Source organism: Silurus meridionalis, chromosome 25, assembly GCF_014805685.1.
Source record: "Silurus meridionalis isolate SWU-2019-XX chromosome 25, ASM1480568v1, whole genome shotgun sequence".
Taxonomy (NCBI): Eukaryota; Metazoa; Chordata; class Actinopteri; order Siluriformes; family Siluridae; genus Silurus; species Silurus meridionalis.
The window spans coordinates 10,761,128-10,778,535 of NC_060908.1; the positions used below are offsets into that span (position 1 = coordinate 10,761,128).

A 17,408-nucleotide genomic window follows, 5' to 3' on the forward strand; every position below is an offset into this window, starting at 1 on the left:
TAGGTGAGGTGAGAAGGCCTGGGGTTCGGTCAGCGTTATCTTATCATGCTGGAAGAGGTTTAGGCCTCCCATTTTAAGTAAATGGACAATTTCATACCACTGCTTCCAGATCTATCCTGGTAAAAGTTCATGGAAGAAATATGTATGGCTAGAAAAGTGTTTATATATACTGTATATTTATTAGCTTTTTTGATTTTGTCTACTCTTTGCATGTATAACTCTTGATTATTAGAGACTCTTTTTTTTTTTTAAATCAATCTTTTTTTTCTCTCTATTATTTCTTCTTTTCCATTTTCCTCTACTTTTCTTTATTCCAATTTAAATAATAATCCATTTAGGGCTAATGATGTAGTATAGGGCTATTTGTGTAGTGCAATAACATAATAAACAATAAATGATATGTATAATGAATTGTGCTGAACAGTTGAATCCACTATGGAACAGCAATATTTCCCGAGACATTGATGGCAATCTGAAGGATTGTAAGCAGGCAAGTACTTTTGATTTGAGACAAGCCAACATACATACCACAACAAACGAGTGTGTTCGAGAAACCACATTTCCCTGTTCCCCACAGACACATGCATCATGCTGTAAGACATTTCCTTTTGACTTTTTGACCTCCGTGTAAGTCATATTCAGTGTCGTGCTTCGTGGATGTGGTGCCTGCTACTTTGCGAAAAAAAAAAAAGATTGTTTTGCCCCAATTGTTCATATTTTTAATCAGTTGTTGGTGATTTAAAATTAAACCATTGATCAATTGCGTGATATTAGATTTTAAATTAATTGTGCAGTAGATAACCAACATATTTATGTGAATAACAGGATTAAGCTAGCTAATGTTATATCATGTGTGCCATGTGTGACCAGAGACTTTCAGATTTTTTTTTTAGAGGCTTGAGATGTGTGTTAAGGCGAAAAAGCAAATGTTTGCACATCTATGACATTTTAGTTTAATATTCAACTCCCTGCCTTTTAGTATAGAAGAGTATCTGCAAGAGTGAAAGGGAAAGTTTATAGGACTGTGGTGAGACCTGCAATGATGTTTGGTTTAGAGACAGTGGCATTGAGTAAGACAGGAGGTGGAGCTGGAGGTAGCAGAGCTGAAGATGTTGAGATTTTCGTTGGGAGTGATGATGATGGACAGGATTAGAAATTAGTTTATTAGTGGGACAGCACATGTAGGACGTTTTGGAGACAAGGTGAGGGAGACGAGATTGAGATGGTTTGGAGGTGTGCAGAGGAGGGACATGGGGTATATTGGTAGGAGAATGCTGAGGATGGAGCTACCAGGAAGAAGGAAAATAAGTTGACCAAAGAGGAGTTTTATGGCTGTGGTGAGGGAAGACATGCAGGTAGTTGGGTTGAAAGAGGCAGATTTAGAGGACGGGGGGGTATAGATACGGATGATTCTGCTGTGGCGACCCCTAATGGGAGAAGCTGAAAGAAGAATAAAAAGAAGGTTCAACTCCCAGCCTTTTATTGTTGTCCAGTCTCAGAAATAGTATATATCTGAGGCAGGGGTCTCCATTCTTTTGTGCATCAAGACTCAAGATATCAAGATAGTTCGGATTGTAGCTCTTAAAGGGGGCTTTTTTGAGACCCGGTAGTAACTCTTCCATTGCCTGGGTCTGGTCTTGGTGGTTGGGGACATGTAGATGGTTCTGGTGCTTGGTGTTTGGTTGTAGTCTTCCATGAATTACTCCCATAAATTCCTTTGTGTGAGTAAAACAATATGTGTCATATTAAGGGACTATAAACAATCCTGGTGACTTTCTCAGATATTCTCGCCTATGAACTGTTTATACATAACAGTACATACTTTAATAAAAAGTAGACAAAGACCTCTGTGGTTTCAGACTGGTGAGGGAATGACTATGTATAGCTGCTATAATGTAGGTGATAACAGGATCCAAATTGGTTCATGGACGCTCCATAATATTTAATGTAACTTATCAATTTATATTGTGTTATTATCAACTTAATAATGGCGATCTATTCTATAACTTTACAGCTTTTTTTAGGAAACATAAATTCTTCCTGTTTGGGGTTTGAATTTGTGTGGTGTATAAAGTGTATGTAATTTTGATCTATTCAATACTTTCCCATATGTCAGCTCTGCTTACTCTCGTTGAGTTGGTTGTATTGGCTGCCCGTGGATTTTATTTACATTTTATATTTATTTATTTATGCTTGTTCTTTGTGTTTGGGTGGCTGCTGTTTTTTTCACCTGCAAGGCCTTTTCACTTCTGAGTCATTTTTAGCCGTCCATAGCATTGTCGTTTTTAGGAAGGCCTAATTTATAATTAAAGAGGTCATCTCTTCAGGTACGATCAAACTTAGCTGTTGAACAATAAATAAAACTTAAAAAAGGAGAAATTGAAGTAGGCTTTCACCTCTACAGCGTGCAGACTAAAATTATTTTCATATATTCAAATATGTTTTACAAATATATTGGGCTTGAGAACAGGCCACTAGCCAAAAGTATTGGAACGGCAAGGTAAATTCTATTTTTTTATCAATGTTTTCCAAACATAAAATTAAAATTTTTTAATCTCATCTGTTGAGCCATTAAATAATAACATGATGGATCAGAACATTTCCATCTAATTGTGTTAAACGACTTGGACATGGTACATTTTGTTAGAACCCAATTGGTCAGAGGAGGGACATGGGGTATATCGGTAGGAGAATGCTGAGGATGGAGCCACCAAGAAGGAGGAAAAGAGGAAGGCCAAGGAGGAGGTTTAAGGATGTGGTGAAGGAAGACATGCAGGTATTTGTTTTGAAACAGGGTGGTGTGGAGACGGATGATTCCCTGTGGCGACCCCAAATGGGAGAAGCTGAAAGACGAAGAAGAAGACCCTTTGTTTTGAGATTGCAATTCAGAACATTGATGGTTAGATATCTGTGTGTGTGAACAGGAGACACGAGGCAGGCTTGAAACAACCTAAATGGGCTCTTTATTTCTTTTTCCTGGGAGCGCTATCTAGCACGTTTTGAATCTTAATCACATAAACGCTCACATGCGCGCACACACACAAACTGTTCAGTTCAGCTTCAATCTCACGGCCCTTGCCTCTGTCATGGCGTCCATTATCTCCTCCGCTGCCTTTTACAACACAGAACACTTGTTAGTCCAACTATCTGCAGGTGGCTGTTTCTTCAAACCTCAAATTCCCCCTGCTTTCAATTCACACACTGGCACTTGACCATGACCGCGCTGCTACAGTGTCCATTAAAAGCAACTCCTTAGTAGTGATGCCACATTTGTTTGTTAAAGCAATATTATGCGTAAATGCATCATAGGAAGACGTCCTCTGTAACTCAGTCAGCGGTTGAACTGCATATTGCTGTATTGCATGTTGCATATTATATGTTTACATAAAAAGAAACAACATAAAATCATTGGTTCGATTAAAACAGCAGGTTGTTCAGTGTCACACAGCAGAATACTACATATTATGACAAACACCATAGTAAATTCTGTTGTTCAAGGCAGAATTTCCCTTAAAAGATTGTATATACTACACTACCAAACATTAGTTGGAAATTTGTTCCATAGTGTTTGTTATTTTGCACTTACAGAATATTTGTATACCTTAACATTTAATTGTTTAATCAGTCAATAGTGTGGCAGCATTGCAGTACATAAAGTCATGCAGATACAGACAGCAGCTAGTGGCATTTTTCACAGCGAGCATCAGAATGGGTTAAAGAAAATACAATGGGATTGTGACTGTAGCTTTATTTCTGGTTTGAGTATTTCTGTAATTATTCTAGGATTTTTACACACATTTGTAGAGTTTAATTTGTGACCGCGTTGGGTTACTTTTGTCAGCCAAGTCACAATTAAAGACTGGATTAGGGCTGCATGATTTCGTGGAAAAAATGTCACGTTGTGATTATCATGGTCATTATTGCGATATGCGATTCCCTGGTGGTCTAGTGGTTAGGATGCGGCGATCTCACCGATGCGGCTCGGGTTCGATCCCCGGTCAGGAAACCAACCCCAGCCATTAGGGTTGCACAAGCCAGTGCGCTCTTAGTGCTGGTCCCAAGCCCGGATAAATGGGAAGGGGTTGCGTTAGGAAGGGCATCCAGCGTAAAAACGTGCCAAATCAAACATGCGGATCCTGAATACGGATGATCCGCTGTGGCGACCCCTAAAGAGAGAAGCCGAAAGAAAGTTTTATTGCGATATGCGATTGCTATATAATAAATGGTATCATGACTCCACTTGATTGGTTATCAAGAAAATTGCACACAGATTAGTGATGATGCTGAAATGTGTATTTGTAAAACTATAAAGGTTTTTAAAATAAATACATTTTTAGTCCTCTTTTCATCCTTCCCGACAGCTCTATCCTCAGCATTCTCCTACCGATATACCCCATGTCCCACCTCTGCACATGTCCAAACCATCTCATTGTCTCCTACATAAGCTGTCCCACTACCAATAGAAATCTCAGCATCTTCATCTCTGCTACCTCCAGCTCCACCTTCTGTCTTTTACTCAATGCCACTGTCTCTAAACCATACAACATCACAGGTCTCACCACAGTCCTATAAACCTTCCCTTTCATTCTTGCAGATACTCTTCTATACTAAAAGGCAGGGAGTTGAATATTAAACTAAAATGTCATAGATGTGCAAACATTTGCTTTTTCGCTTCTTTTTTAATTTTTATTTATATAACTATAAACTTTCCCTTTCATTCTTACAGATACTCTTCTATCCTGATTTCACTCCTGCCACTCCACCCTGCCTGCACTCTTTTCTTCATTTTTTTTTTAACACACGCTCCATTACTTTGCACTGTTGACCCCTGGTACCTGAACTCCTCCACCTTCACCACCTCTTCTCCCTGTAACTGCACCACTCCACTGCACTCCCTCTCATTCACACACATGTACTCTGTCTTACTCCTACTGACTTTCATTCCTCTTCTCTCCAGCGTGTACCGCCACCTCTCCAGGCTTTTCTCCACCTGCTCCCTACTCTCACCACAAATCACAATATCATCCACAAACATCATAGTCAAAGGAGACTCCTGTCTGACCTCATCCATCAACCTGTCCATCACCACTGCAAACAGAAAAGGGCTCAGAGCCGATCCTTGATGCAGTCGTTCCTACTGCACACTTCACTGCTGTCACACTGTCCTCATACATGTCCTGCACCTCCATCACATACTTCTCTGACACACCTGACTTCCTCATACAATATCACAACTCCTCTCTCCACCCTGTTGTACACTTTCTCTAAATCCACAAACACACAATGTAGTTTCTTTTCCAACTTCTCCTACAGCTCCATATTTGCCTTTTCCTTCGCTTTTGCCTTATCCCTCTTTACCTGCTGCTGCATCTCCTTGTCTCCTTGCCTTCTTTTCTCATCACTCTATCGATCCCAATTCTGTTTCACCAACCTCTTTCTCCTTATGCTCTCCTGCACTTCCTCATCCACCACCACGTCTCTTTGTCTTCCTATATATTTCCAGATGTCACACCAAGTACTTTTCTAACTGTCTCCCTTATCACTTTTGCAGTAGTTGCCCAATCATCCAACACCTCTTTACCACCACCGAGCCCCTGTCTGACCTCTTCCCTGAATCTCACACTACAGTCTTCCTCCAGTTTCCACCATCTTATTCTTCTTTCAGTCCTCACACTCCTCCTCTTTTCCTTCACCTCCAAAACCATCCTACAGACCACCATCCGTTGCTGTCTAGCTACACTGTCCCCTGCCAACATCTTACAGTCTCCTATCTCCTTCAGGTTGCATCTCCTACATAGAGCATAGTCCACCTTCTTAAAATAAGTATTTATCACTGCTATTTCCATCCTTTTAGCTAAATCTACACCATCTGCCCTTCAACATTCCTCTCCTTAAGGCCATATCTACCCATCACATCTCTGTTCCCTTCACCTAAATGCCCTTAAAATCTGCCCAAATCACTAATCTTTTTGTCCTAGGTACACCATCTACCACTTCATCTAACTCACTCCAGAATTTTTTCTTCTCCTCCATCTCACAACACACTTGTGGAGCATAAGCACAGCTTCATGTTCATCACCCTATCAGAAACTCTCTTCACCTCCACTACACTTTTACTGTACTCTTCTTTCAGGATCACCCCTACACCATTTCTCTTTCCATCCACACCATTAAAAAGAACAGTTTATACCCACCTCCAATGTTCCTGGCCTTACTCCCTTTCCACTTGGTCTCCTGAACACACAACATATCTATCTTTCTTCTCTCCATCATATCAGCTACCTCTCTCCCTTTACCAGTCATAGTACTAACATTTAAAGTACCAACCTGAACCTCTACACTTCTCTATTTCCTGCTGCCTCTGTAGTCGTCTTCCTTCTTTCTATTTTCCCCCTTCGGTCAACAGTAGCCCAATTTCCACCGATACCCTTTTGGCTAACGATACCTGTGGCGGTTGTTGGTAACTCAGGCCTCGAGCGATCCATTATGAAAATAGATTTGTGATCCGCATATTTGATTTAGCACATTTTATGCTGGATGCCCTTCCTAACGCAGCCCTCCCAATTTATCCGGGCTTGGGACCGGCACTAAGAGTGCACTGGCTTGTGCCTCCCTAATGGCTGGGTTCAGGAAATTTTGCAATCATTATTATTAAATGTGTTTAACCTTTTTTATGTGTGATTGCTAATGATTTGGATGGTGGGAGTTCAGAGCACTGGGAGGTGACAGTAGGAATGAGAGAGAGAGAGAGAGAGAGAGATTAGATAGATAGATAGATACCTGCATATATATATATATATATATATATATATATATATATATATATATATATATATATATATATATATATATATATATATATCCTGGGCAGAGCTGATGCCGTGTATAGGATGTGTGCGCACAGGTAACGTGTTTGCGGCGAGGAGAGACGTGTGTGGGCACGAGGGAAGGAAAGCGGCAGGGCAAAAGTAAATGAAAAATAAAAGAAAGCTCTGTATGTTGGACCATCGCCTGTCATCTCTTTCTTCCAACCCTGAACCAGTGAGATCTTTTACAGATTTGTCATAATGCAACGTAGCAGCTTTAATTCAGCAAATCTTGCACAGTTCTTTTTCGTTTTTTTGGCTACCAGTCTGTCTGCTCCATCCATCTTCACCTGGTCTCCCCGCTGCACACCGGAAAGTCACGTGACCACACATGCCACATGTGCACTGCGTAAACTGAGACTTTCGTTTTGTTAGCGTTAACTGGTTTCAGAAAGTGTGTCCACACCTGCATTTATTTATTTCACTATATTGCAACGTTTGCCATCATATAATCGCACAATCTGACTGCGACTGCGATAAAGTTAATCATGCAGCACTAGACTGGTATAGTTTAAATGTCGACAAGCACACTCCAAAATCTAGTGGAGCAATTTCCCAGAAGAGTGAAGGAAATTATAATAGGAAATTGGGATTAAATATGGAATACGATGCTCAAAAAGTGTCTGCAAACTTTTGCCAATATAGTGTAGATGGAAGGATTAGAATTTGTTGGCAATAGCATGAATCCATTAACCCAACCTGCTTTCGAGTCCAGGCTGGTGGAGGTGGTGCAATGCTGTGGGGAATATAAATATATATCTTTTCACAATTTGTTCCTATTAATTCCAGTCAGTCACTGTTTGCTTCCTATTTGAGTATTGTTGCTGATCGCATGCACTGAAGAAAGCGTAGTGGCTTAAAACTCACTAATGAGATGCACAAAGCTCAATATAAAGAGATTTCTAAATGACTGCTACTTGCTAGTGTAGTATAAAATATGACTCACCAGCATGACTGCAGTAAAGTGATATTTTTCTTTATACCAGGAATTTCTTGATGCCCGCAATGCCTACTCTGATGGTACTTGCATTGTAGCAGGAGATTTAACATGGTTAATAAAGAAAACCTGCAGTAAGGAAGGAATATCCAAATATGGCCAAAATCACAGTTCTATTAATGTTTGGAATGTACTCACTGGGACCTGTATTCACTACAGGTTTAAAGTAAACAGCTACTGTGCTTTTCTACATCCTTAGATCTTTAGACCATGCCACAGTAGTTAAAATGTTTTCAAACCAGAAAACTGGATGAACAAAAAAGTACAAAATCTCACATTTATTCCTTTAATCTGGCTACTGACACATGGAGCACGTGGCAAGGCGTCAGATCTATCACTGACTAGCAGAGCAAACTTTGCCTGCCACCAGAATGATGTCACATCATTCAGTAAGCTCAACATCTCACTTGTTAAGAAAACAGCAACAATGGGACCAATGCAAGAAATCCAACCACAGAAATTAAACAGGTTTTTACACCGAGCATATGAGGTGCAACTTGTGCTACAGAGGGACACACAATGCAGACCTGTGGGCTTGAGAGTGTTTCGGGATAGGCACTTAAGGACTACTCCAGACTGCTTGGAGAGGTATTTACAGGAATATTCATCCTGTCTCCTTTACAGGAATATTTATCAGTCAGCTATCATAGTGCCAAAGAAACCTTACATGAACAACCTAAATTAATATTCTCTGGTTGCCCAACAATTAGAAGGTGCTTTGTAATATTGGTCCTCTCCCACATTACTTTCGTCACCCTCACACCCACTTCTCCAGACAAAGCCTACAAAACTAACAAGTTCACCGAGAACACCATCTCTGGCTCTTTACACTGTTCTGACTCACTATGGAGAGGCAGTGAACATACATGCATATACTTTACCTTGAATAGGTCTGCTAGACATCACTTCATCACTATGCAACTGGATCTTGATCTTCTGCTTGATCATCCTCAGGCAGTGAGACTGAGCTCCCATCTGCCTTCCACATATTGAGCCCTATCTACTATTCCCTTTTCACACATGGCCATGTTCTTGCATTTGCCTCTAACACCAACATAAAGATTGCAGATAACACACTGGTGATTGTATCTCTAAGAGCGATGAATCAGCTTACACTGCAGAGTGTGAGAATGTGGTGAGCTGGTGCACAGAAGACTTGTTCTTCAACATTGTAAAGCCCTAAAGGCTAATTATATACTTTGGAACGTAAAGGAATGATGAGTATATTTCAGTCTTTCTCTGTGGTAACAGAGTGCAGTGCTTCAAGTTTCTGGCTCTTCTCATCTCACGGGACATCTCAGATTCATCAACACCAATATACTGACCAAGAGCACAGAGGTTCACCCTCCTTTTATAGTGTAGACTGTATGGACTGCTGCTGTTTCTCTTCAGTGTCTAGTTGTACACCCATTGCCGACTTTTTATACATTTACACCATGTACTTTAAATCTATCGTCTGAACAAGTAACTGTTACCTGTTAATGACATTTTGAAGGGTTCCACCACAACACAATGTAGCACAGTAACTAAAGCAAACAACTTCAGTTTTCTGGGAATAAGACATTTATCCACATTATATTAAGTGTCCATATCCAGTGCTGAAGTTGCACTTATAGTGTGTATATACACACAACGTTTTATTTTAGTTATATTAGTTAAAGTATAGAAGTTTGGGCTCTGACATGTACTTGTAAAAAGTAGCCATTACTACTACCTGTTTTAGTGTCACGCTGGTAACTGGACCTCACGTCATATTAATATTAGGGCTGTCAATCGATTAAAATATTTCAGCGCGATTAATTGCATAATTGTAGTGAGTTAATGATTAATCGCCACATAATCGCATATTGTTTATCTGTTTTATAGACAGGAAAAATGCCACGGAAGGCACATGCGTGTTTGTCGACCCCAAAGGGTTATTGAGGCAGTGATACAGATGGCAGAAAGCACTCGTCCAGCTTGCTCAAAGGACACTGTTTCTGCTTTTCACCTGGCCAAGCTAATTTGAGACTTGGCACATCAGCAAAAGATATTTAGAGATTAAAAAAAATTCTTCGTTAAAGTTTATTTTTTTTCTGAGTAAAGAAAGGACATCGCGAATTAACATATATTTCGCTGAAGGTTTTGATTTTGCCTTTTTTTAATATTTATTTATATATATTTATATATTTGAAATTTGAAATGTTGTTACGTAATGAATGTATCCAGGCTGAACATCCACCATATAGAACACAAGCAGAGAAAAGATGATGATGATCAAGTGATCAGGAAAGTCTCTGATCTCAGTCATGTTTACATCACTAACTCCCTCTGACTCATCCATGTTAGCCATCATTTTTGTTGACTTCTGCTGTGCTCATTGTGAACTTCAAAAACCATGTCTGTGGTGCATGAGGAGGAAACGATCAACCAGTGGTAGATTGAAAAAGCCACACAATGACAGGAAACAGGTTGATTGTCTGAAAACAGCACACAATGAGAAGATAAATATTGATCATGTCACCAACTAGATTAAAACTGAAGTAATTTTTGAAAATGTAAGGAGTAGAAAGCACAGATATTTGTGTAAAAATTAGTAAAAGTAAAATACTGATACCAGAAAAATCTATTTAAGTACAGTAATGAAGTATTTGTTCTTTATTACTTCTCAACTCTGAAAAACCCCGATAAACAGACGCCACCCCAAAAATGCAATTTTATGTAAACAATATTGTACTGTATTAACATTTACTTCATTTTATAATGAAAAATTATATTTGTATTAATAAATTTCATTATTCCAACATAAAACTCCATGAAAACAATTTCCTTATAACTTTTTTGGTTTATCGTGCTATACGCGAGAGACCGGGAAAATCAGCCAAACTAATTAATGGTAAAGCGTTTAAACAGTAAATCAGGGATGTGTGTGTGTGTGTGTGTGTGTGTGTGTGTGTGTGTGTGTGTGTGTGTGTGTGTGTGTGTGTGTGTGTGTAATATATATATATATAGATATTTATAAGAGGACAATTATAAGAGCAAATTGGGTAATATGATCAAACTTTCTCTCCTCTATGGAGGACTTGGAATGTAAACAGACAATGTAAAGGCATCATTGTGTCTACAGAGTGAAAAGAGCTAAAGGAATCAAGAAAAACAGGTCAGAAAGAACAGCAAAAACAACTCTAGACATTACTGAGAATTATGTGATAAAACCAGATACAATGCTATTCGAAACAGGATCAGTGAGCATGTTACAGATGGAGAACAACACAGCAAAACCATTAATCAGCCTCAAAAATAAAAATAGCAGCTGGATACAGGTGTATAAAATCATTAACTGTGACATGCCTTGACAAGTTAAAGATTTAATTATAGTTTGCAGTGCAAAACTGAATGGATCTAAAATAATGGCTTTGTTAGTTATTTTATATACAGATTTAAAATACTAGAATTCTGTCCACTGTACACCATGGATCTCTAGTGCTATAAGATTGCATGTATTTGATGAGTTGTAATAAAAATACTTGTTGACAGAAAGACATAGAGTGTTTTATGCAAGAACCGAATGCATCCGTGTCACATCTATATTAATAATGAGGCTGTTGGAGTAAATACATTGTGACATTTTTTTTTTTGTTTCTAATTTTATTATTCTGCTGATTCTCAAATACATCATTAGACAACAAATTAATCAAAGTTTTACACTTAAATCACTCATTTGGCTACGTAAGTATGAGGAAATGCTCACAATATCTGTCTGAGACTGTGGCTGTATGTTACTATAGTTACAGCTGTGTACAAGGGTTTTTTTTTGGTAAGCTTTATATAGTGGCAGTGTAGAGTTGCACCAATATATTTTAGGGTAGCTAAAATACAACAGCATGTGTTCATTGAGGACATCTTGCATTGTACAATAGCATTTTTGATGGCATTCCTGCAAAAACTATGTACAGGAAAATATGTTTTAGCTGAATAATGATCCATTTTGGAAATTGTTAGCTTGAGTGTTTTATTTTTATATGCCGGAGGAAACTATTATAAAACTGCTAAAATCCATGCCAATGTTGAGTCAAGAAGTTGTGTGAATCAGGAAGTAAACTAAATACTGAACCAAGTGTTTGTGAGTGTGGAGAAAAACTCAGCAGCGCTTCGGTGCACCTGATTGTTTTTAACCGCCCTTTTTTAGAAACTCAAACAAAAAGAGCAAAGCAGCAGAAATGTGGCTGTCACTTTCTTGTGGCTTTTGCCCAAATCAGCTTCAAGGGCTGCATTAAGGTCTTTTGCAAGCTCCCATCTGCTATGCCACCTTCTCTCTCTCAGGTTGTTGCAGTTACAGAAAGTACCAAGCAACACATTTCAGTAGACAGCAGCAGCAGAATGACTGAAGTGACATACCAGCAAGTGATCTGCACATTGGCATACTTCCTGCAGCCAGTGGAGCAGAAAGTAAAGGAGTGTCCCAGTAAATGATACAGAGGGTGAAAAGAATGCACTTCCTGGTCAAACACACCTTTTTTTATCTTGCAGTATTTACACTTCTTCACTGAAATGATCTGGCTGATGTACTGCATGACTTGTTCATCTTCACTACCATTGACCATGGACTGCAGTTATTTGAGTGGCGGGCAGAGCATTTTACACCTAGGCCTTCAGTGGGGTCCTACCTGAGTCAAGCCACCTCTAAAATCATTATGAGGCCACGGCTATAGAAATCATCAATACTCTATATGTATGGTGTCGCATTCCACATTTAGTCCCAATTTGCTCTTATAATTGTCTCCAATCTTCTGGGAAGATGTTCCACTAGGTTATGGAGTGTGCTTGTGGACAGTTTTATTCATCTGCCACAAGGGTGTTAGTAAAGTCAGGTACTGATGTAGGTGAGGTGAGGAGACCTGTAGTGCAGTCAGTGTTCCAATTTATCCCAAAGGTGTTGAGTAGGGATGAGATCAGAGCTCTAAAGCAGGCCACTCAAGATTTTTCTCTCTAAACCATGTAAAGCGTATCTTCATGGAGCTTGCTTTTTTCACAGTGCCCAACATTTTATTATTGTACAACCTGTACAATTGTGTGCCTCCAGCCTTTTGGTAACAGTTTGGAGAAGAGCCACATGTGGCAGGAAAGGTCAGGTGACCCAATACTTTTGTCCATATGGTCTATAATAGCAAAAACGCAGTATAACAAAACACCACATCACAGACAGGTATCTCTTACTGTAAGAATAAACAACATTATTAAAGCGAGAAACCCAATTAATACAATTCAACACAATTCAATTCAAGTCTCCTTTCACTGTAGCCACAGCTGCACCACCCGCATACGTCATCTCTAGAAGAAGCATCAATATTAACCTTATAAAATGACCCCAGGTTTTTCATGCATTCTCGTGCATTTTATTCCCCATGTATTACATTTTTTGGGGGATTTGAAATTAAGGCAGAAGTTTAAAGTTTACGCTGAAAGCTCAAACCTAAACTTACACTTTCGAGTCAGGTTAAGTCAAGAAGCTTTTTTTGTCAGTTTAACCATATATAGCTATAGTCTATAGGACAGAATAGAAAGAAAAGTCAGAAAAAAGCACATCACTGTTCACTGTGTTTGCTACTTAATGAGCCCAGTTGTAAAAAGATGGTCTACAACATCAGCCAATCCCGGGACCTGCCTCACCCTCTTTATGTCTTTCAGTTCAATTTTTATTTGTATAGCATGTTGAACAATGGACATCTTTATAAGTGTAAGTTTGTCCCTGATGAGCGAGCTGGTGGCGAATGTGATGAAGGAAAAACTCCCTGAGATGGCATGAGGAAGAAACCGTGAGAGGAACGAGACGAGGAACTAGATTTTTGGGTGTGAATTAACTATTAGGTGCACACCTGCCCATGGCCTAAGTGGATACCTGGATAATGTACTTTCACTTATCCAGTTACACACTTCTGGATTAGCAGTGAATCTCACCCATTTCAAGGAAGTTGTGTATACTGCTGCCAACCATTACTGCAAATATACCTTGTGCAGAGTCTTCTGTTTTAAGAGATACCGAAACGTCGCTGTCCCAAACAAATCGCACAGAAGGAAAACAACAAAAAAAGTGTAAACCAGTAGAATATAAGTTTGAGATAATGGGAAAAATAATTCATAAAGTGCAGCTAATGCAATTTAATTTCTTTGTGTTCTTTTATTTTTCTCTGTGTTAGAACAACCTAACAAATCAGTGTTTCATGCAAAAGCTGCAGAAAGTATATAGCAATAGAAAGTGTTCTATAGTTACGTTACTGAAACGAATTCTAAATACTGCACTACAAATGATTTACGAGTTGTTACAGTATATAAATGTTAATGTTTTGATTGTTCATTTTTATTTAGTTGGTCACCGTCTGAAAGATATTTGCTGTTATTTTATTTGCTGCTATTTTATCAGTTTTTTTTATCTCTGTATAATTATGTCTGTATATAATTGTAAATTCATTGTATATTCTAGATCAGGGGTGGCCAACCAGTCAGAGACCAAGAGCCACATTTTTTACTGTGTTACCGCAAAGAGCCACATCATACACATGGGCACACATGAACATCACCCATCCCTTTCTCTTACACACACACTGTCTCTCTCACACACACACACACTGTCTCTCTCACACACACACACACACACTGTCGCACACACACAAACTCTCAATTCAACCAAGTCCACAAACAAAAATATAATAATTTACAATAGCGTTTTTCTTTTACTATGCATGTTGCTTAGTGGGACTTCTGCCATTGCAGGTCAGAGTGCAACTGTGATTCAATAGCCGTGTTAATGTCTGATATTCTGTGTTCAACAGTGTGGCGATTTGAAACTTATATAAACTCTCCCACTCTGTTAAAAACGTCCTGTGTTCATCTTCATATTTTCCTGCCATTTTAAGATCGAACTTGACACAAACTGTTTACTTTAAATTTAAGTAAACAATTTGCATATGGAAGTTTGTGTTTGTGTTTTTTATGTGCGTGTTCGCTTCGCTTGAGTTCAGTACGGAATTTTCGTCAAATGCGCATGTGCATGAGATGAAAATACCGCAAAGTTTCCCATTAGGGGCGAGATCATTTAAGTCTTAAAAGTACCGTATTGAACTCAAGTGAAACGAACACGCACATTAATAAAAAAAACCACAAACACAAACTTCGAAATGAGCGTAAGAGCCGCATGAAACGAGGCAAAGAGCCACATGCGGCTCGAGAGCTGTGGGTTGGCCACCCCTGTTCTGGATTATCTATATATTTTTTTATCTGTCTATACACTGTTTATACCTTTTTGTACAGTTGTACATGCAATGCACATATTTCATATTGTACATTTATAAATCCCACATTCTCTACACATATTGTGACTTACACACATCCTTTAATTTCATATATATGTATATTTAATTTTTAATGTATTCGCTCATCCACTTCTGCACATTTTTACACTGCCCAGAGCTTTATATTTATTTGGTGTACATAATCACCAGCTTCTGCACATCTGGCAGAGACTTTATATCTATTTGTTGTACACATATTTATATCTTCCTGGATTTTACATTTTTACATTTTTTTTTTTAGTTGAAAATGCAACAAAATTAACAGTTTGAACAGTTTTGATGATCATTGGTTTGATAAATGAGAATCTTGTGGATTGTTTTGTTTAGAAACCAGATTTTTATATTACGGCTAAATTAACAAAACCTGTTTTCTTATGTATTTTGTAGGGTGAGAAAAATAATGGGTTTGATGTCCTATACCATAACATGAAACATGGGCAGATATCCAGCAAGGAACTTGCAGACTTCATTAGAGAAAGGTAATCCATCCATTCTCCCATTTATCCATCCATTTCAGGGTTTAGTTAAATATGGGTTATGCGCTTACATTTATGCATATTACAGTAACAATTAGCTGTTTTAATTTATGCCTCAAACAATTGTATTAAAATAAATGTTCGAAAAACTATTTCAAAAAGAATATAGGAGAGTATTCAGACCCTCAGACTCCAAATTAGGATTCGTCTTGCTCGCTATATTTGAGATGTCTTTAGAACATTACTGTAGACCATTTGTGCCAAATTCAATCGAGTAGACAACTAAAATTCACGCAATTATGTATACAAACTACAATAAATGACAGATCAAAAATCAGCCATGAAGTAAAAAGAAACTCACCCTAGAACTTTGCAGTCTGAACAATGTTAAAAAAAATAAAAATAGATCTGGGCACCAGACCAGACTCAACTCAAGACGTGGAGACCAGGAGAACTTAGGCTTGCTCATGATGCTTGGTGTGTAGTAGAAAAGCTTGTTTTCAATCAGGAATTAGGTGAGGATGAGGTTTGGTTGCTGGTTTTCTCCCTCTATTTGATGCAGTTGCCACCAACAGTGTTCAAGGCAGTGATAATCATTTTACTCACATCAGGTTGAACAATAGCGGATTTTCATGATCCCGAGAGCTAGTTTGGAACGTACTTGCCGATAACACATTAATCGAGCGATAGTTTTTAAAATTGATACCGAATAGAAAAAGAAACATAACATTCCATGTAAAATAATACTGAACTTTATTACAAAAATAAAAATCCCACAAAAAACAATACTGAATCTCAAAAATGTGCAAAATGAAACAATTTTGAATATATTAATTAATACATAATTTGTCATTAATACATAATTTGCCATAAATTGTATAGTTTATAAATGATAAATAATACATATAATATAGTGCTCTCTGCGCGCCGTGCACTCTCCCGGCACCGCGCAGTCTCACGTGTAAAAACAAGCAACTCGTCGTGTCAGTGATTTGGCTTTTAGAGGCAAGCCAGAGAAACTATTGATATGGATTTTTGGCCAATAGCCGATAGTTCCAGCAATCAACTACCGGTGCCAATTAATTGGCTAATGTTTTGTGGTCTCCCCCCCTTCCTTGTTAGGAACCATGGGCAAGTCTGTGAGGAATACAGATAAACCAATCAGCAATAAACCAGCAATGACCACTCAGACCTTAAACTTATCTGGACTTCACTATCAGTATCCCTGTTCAAACATGAGACTGTGAAGCTTCAGCATGTCAGAATACTTTGGGGTAGGACAGCAGGTGTTCCTTCCAGATTAAGAATAATGGTGCTTTTGGTGGAAGAAAGAGGATGCGAATTACACACCCTTCAAGCCAGATAACACCTGACCGCCTAAAAGAGTTTATCACCCTGGCAGGAGGGAAGGATAGAGGATTTTAATTCCTCATTCCAACCCCTGTTTGACTTTTTGCTGAATTTAAGCAGGTGTTGGAGCATTGCACCCATGATGAAAAATGTTGTCAGGGTCTGTGTTTATGACCAGTGTAGCACCTTGTAGTAGAGGCAGGAAAAACACAAACACATAGTTGACAGTAGGCAACCACTTAACATAGCTCCTTATTTACTAGGAACAAAAGGTGGCCTTGTTTGGTAAGCACTGGGCTGTGGGTTTTTTCTTAGAAATAGCAGTGAATAGAGGAGAAGGTAGAGTGTCACTGTCTTCTAATTCGATGAGAAAATATGCAAGCCAGCATTA

The 17,408-nt window shown here is 38.6% G+C and overlaps 1 protein-coding gene across 1 annotated transcript in view; it reads left to right on the forward strand.

The window, feature by feature from the left end:
- The window catches only part of fcho2 (FCH and mu domain containing endocytic adaptor 2), a 57,030-nt gene that overhangs the window by 1,625 nt on the left and 37,997 nt on the right, over window positions 1-17,408 (forward strand). The window contains exon 2 of the mRNA XM_046838684.1: window positions 15,579-15,670. Coding sequence (XP_046694640.1) covers window positions 15,579-15,670 — 92 coding nt within the window. The remainder of the gene's footprint in view (window positions 1-15,578; window positions 15,671-17,408) is intronic.